This window comes from Mandrillus leucophaeus, unplaced genomic scaffold (genome assembly GCF_000951045.1).
Source record: "Mandrillus leucophaeus isolate KB7577 unplaced genomic scaffold, Mleu.le_1.0 Scaffold1292, whole genome shotgun sequence".
Taxonomy (NCBI): domain Eukaryota; kingdom Metazoa; phylum Chordata; class Mammalia; order Primates; family Cercopithecidae; genus Mandrillus; species Mandrillus leucophaeus.
Window position 1 is genome coordinate 429,507 of NW_012101246.1, and position 3,082 is coordinate 432,588.

The following is a 3,082-nucleotide window of genomic DNA, read 5'->3' on the forward strand; positions in this document are numbered from 1 at the left end:
CAAATCAGCCACAAGTCACTTAAATACCCCCTCCCCACCCTTTATTTCCTTCTCTTCTTTGCAACCTCACTGTCACCTTGAATTACTCCCCTCCGCCTTTCCTGGAAGCTCTTGGGGGTCATTCTCTCCTTTCCGAGAAGCTGTCAACTGCCTACAGTTGGGCCTGGGAGGCTCCAGGAGGGTGACAGCAGAGTCCTGGCTTGGAGTCGGGTTACACCACTTGTGTCTGAGTTCACGCAGTATGTTCCTCTGTCAGGGATTCCACAAATATCTCCCTGAGGTAAAAAAGGAAAGTGTGCTGCGCTCCAGCACCCAGAGCAGTGAGCCCAGTCCTGAGTCCCGGAGAGAGCTCCAGCAATAGGGGCCATGTCGCCATAGCCCCAGCCTCTCGGTCCGCAGCCTCAGCAGCGTCCCAGCCGGCTGGCTTCATGCTGCGGTGCAGCTGCGCCATGTTCCTGGGTTGAGGGGGCAATCGGGCACGCTCCTCCCCATGGGTTGCCCATCATGTCTAATGGATATCGCACTCTGTCCCAGCACCTCAATGACCTGAAGAAGGAGAACTTCAGCCTCAAGCTGCGCATCTACTTCCTGGAGGAGCGCATGCAACAGAAGTATGAGGCCAGCCGGGAGGACATCTACAAGAGGGTGAGTGCAGGGGCCCGCTTCTCCAGGGCAGGGGCAGGGGCAGGGGACGGTTTGGCCTGCCAGTCGGTCGCTATTCCAGGCTCTTCCTAGCTGGCGCTGTTCTAGTCAGCGAGAGAGATGGGGTTTCCTCCAGCTCTGGTCACCTTAACAACCTGTGACCTTGGACAAGCTCATTTCACCTCTCTGGTGCCTGCTTTCTGCTTTCCTTCTCTGTAAAGAAAGAGGGCCGGAATAAATCAGAGGCTCTCTCAAACTCTGACGTGGAATGGTGCGGAACAATCACCTTGGGAGCTGGTTTAAAATGTAGATTCCATGCCTCACCCTAGGGATTCCGATTTAGTAATTTGGGGGAAGGTGGGGTTAGAGGGTGGGGCTGGGGTGGATATTTGCATTTTTAAAATTTATTTATTTATTTTAGAAACAGGTCTTGCCCTGTTGCTCAGGCTGGAGTGCAGTGTCACCATCATAGCGCTGAAGCCACCAACTCTTGGGCTCAAATGATGCTTTCTGGCTCAGCCTCCTGAGCAGCTGGGACCACAGGCACGGGACACCAGGCCCAGATAATTAAAAAAAAAAAAAATGTTGGCAGGTCACAGTGGCTCATGCCTGTAATCCCGGCACTTTGGGAAGCCAAGGCAGAGAGAGGGCTTGAGGTCAAGAGTTTGAGACCAGCCTGGCCGACACAGTGAAACCCCATCTCTACTAAAAAAAATACAAAAATTAGCGGGTGTGGTGGCACGTGCCTGTAGTGCGAGCTACTTGGGAGGCTGAGGCAGGAGAATTGCTTGAACCCAGGAGGCGGAGGTTGCAGTGAGACAAGATTGCACCACTGTACTTCAGCCTAGGTGACAGAGCAAGACTCTATCTCAAAAAAAAAAAAAAAAAAAAAAATCGTACCAAAGGGCTGGCACTATGTTTTCCAGGCTGGTCTCAAACTCCTGGCCTTTAGATCCTCCCACCTCAGCCTCCGCAGTTGTTGGCATTATAGGCATGAGCCACTTTGCCTGGCAAAATGTGCATTTTTAAGCAAGATCCCTGAGGTGGCTCTGAAGCGGACCATCTCCAGGTCATACCTCTCCCAGAGAAAGGCCCTTCCCAGCTCCAGCTTGGTGGGACAGAGAATGATGCTATGGAGAAAAGGGCAGGGGCTAAGGGTGTTTCTGTTCCTTGAGAAATTCATGTTTGCTTTTGAAGATCACTATGCAGATAAGCTTTTAAGACAGAATCTTAGGCATTTTTAGTCTTTGGAATAGCTTGCCTTAGAATGAAGAAGAGAGTAACCTGTGGGATAGCAGTTGGCCTGGGTGGAGTGGGAGGGGAAATGGCCGCTTCCTTGGATGGGAGGGCTATCTTGATTGACGGGTCAGTGATCGGGATGGGGAAGGAAGACCTACTGGATTGGCTGAGCTGTGGGTGAGATAGGACAACACCTTGGTAAGAGGACATTGGGCTATGGGTTATGAAGATTAAGCCTCATAGCTGGTCACCACAATATTGGTTTCCTCAGTCCTCTCTGTGTCTGGACAAGCAGGACCTGAAGTGGCCCAAGTGACTGGGGACTGGTTGCTTCTGAGCTTATCAGAGATTCTAACTCTCCAACTGTTTACCCCAGAGGACTATACAAATATCATTTTCTATGTGTGCCCTGTCCTGTCAAGAGGATGACTGGGAAGCATTACAGGCTGCTAGATAACATCTTGGATCAGGGGAATAGCTGGTGTCTATGAGCCCCAAATGATTATTTGGTAAATTCAATTAACATGTATAGCTAAATCTGGGGGATTTAACCCTATTTCCTGTCTCTCCTGCGTTTCCATGTTTTAAGTCCAAATTTTCCAGAAGTTGGTCCGTATTCACCTTTTATCTTTTATGTAGCTATATAATGAGTGTCCCTCATTGGAGCTGCCAGGAGTCAAGAAGGATATTGCCAAGTGAGGGCTGGTAACAGAGAGATTGCGAGAGATGGAGGATGTGTGGGAGGATTTGCCTTAGGGTAGGAATAGTGAATGGATTTGTTCACTGTGCACAGGGAGGAACTTTCCCCATTAACTGTCTTCAAGGCAAAGAAGGAAAGGACAATTTCTTAGGTAATTTGAGGGAAAGGAGTTTTGTTTTTTGTTTCTATTTTTTTTTTGAGACAGAGTCTCACTCTGTCACCCAGGCTGAAGTGCAGTGGCACAATCTCAGCTCACTGCAACATCCGCCTCCTGGGTTCAAGTGATTCTCCTGAGTGGCTGGGACTACAGACGCCTGCTACCACAGCTGGCTAACTTTTGTATTTTTAGCAGAGACATGGTTTTACCATGTTGGCCAGGCTGGTCTCGAACTCCTGACCTCAGGTAATCCGCCCACCTCAGCCTCCCAAAGTACTGGGATTACAGGCGTGAGCCACTGCGCCCCGCCAGGATTTTTTTTTTTTTAAAACTTGAATCAGATG

The 3,082-nt window shown here is 49.9% G+C and overlaps 1 protein-coding gene across 1 annotated transcript in view; it reads left to right on the plus strand.

Moving 5' to 3' along the window:
* The first annotated feature begins 202 nt into the window (after positions 1-202).
* PDE4DIP (phosphodiesterase 4D interacting protein) overlaps positions 203-3,082 on the plus strand; it is a 105,616-nt gene continuing 102,736 nt past the window's right edge. Inside the window, exon 1 of the mRNA XM_011972474.1 lies at positions 203-645. Within this exon, the coding sequence (XP_011827864.1) occupies positions 505-645 (141 nt within the window). The 5' untranslated portion in view covers positions 203-504. The remainder of the gene's footprint in view (positions 646-3,082) is intronic.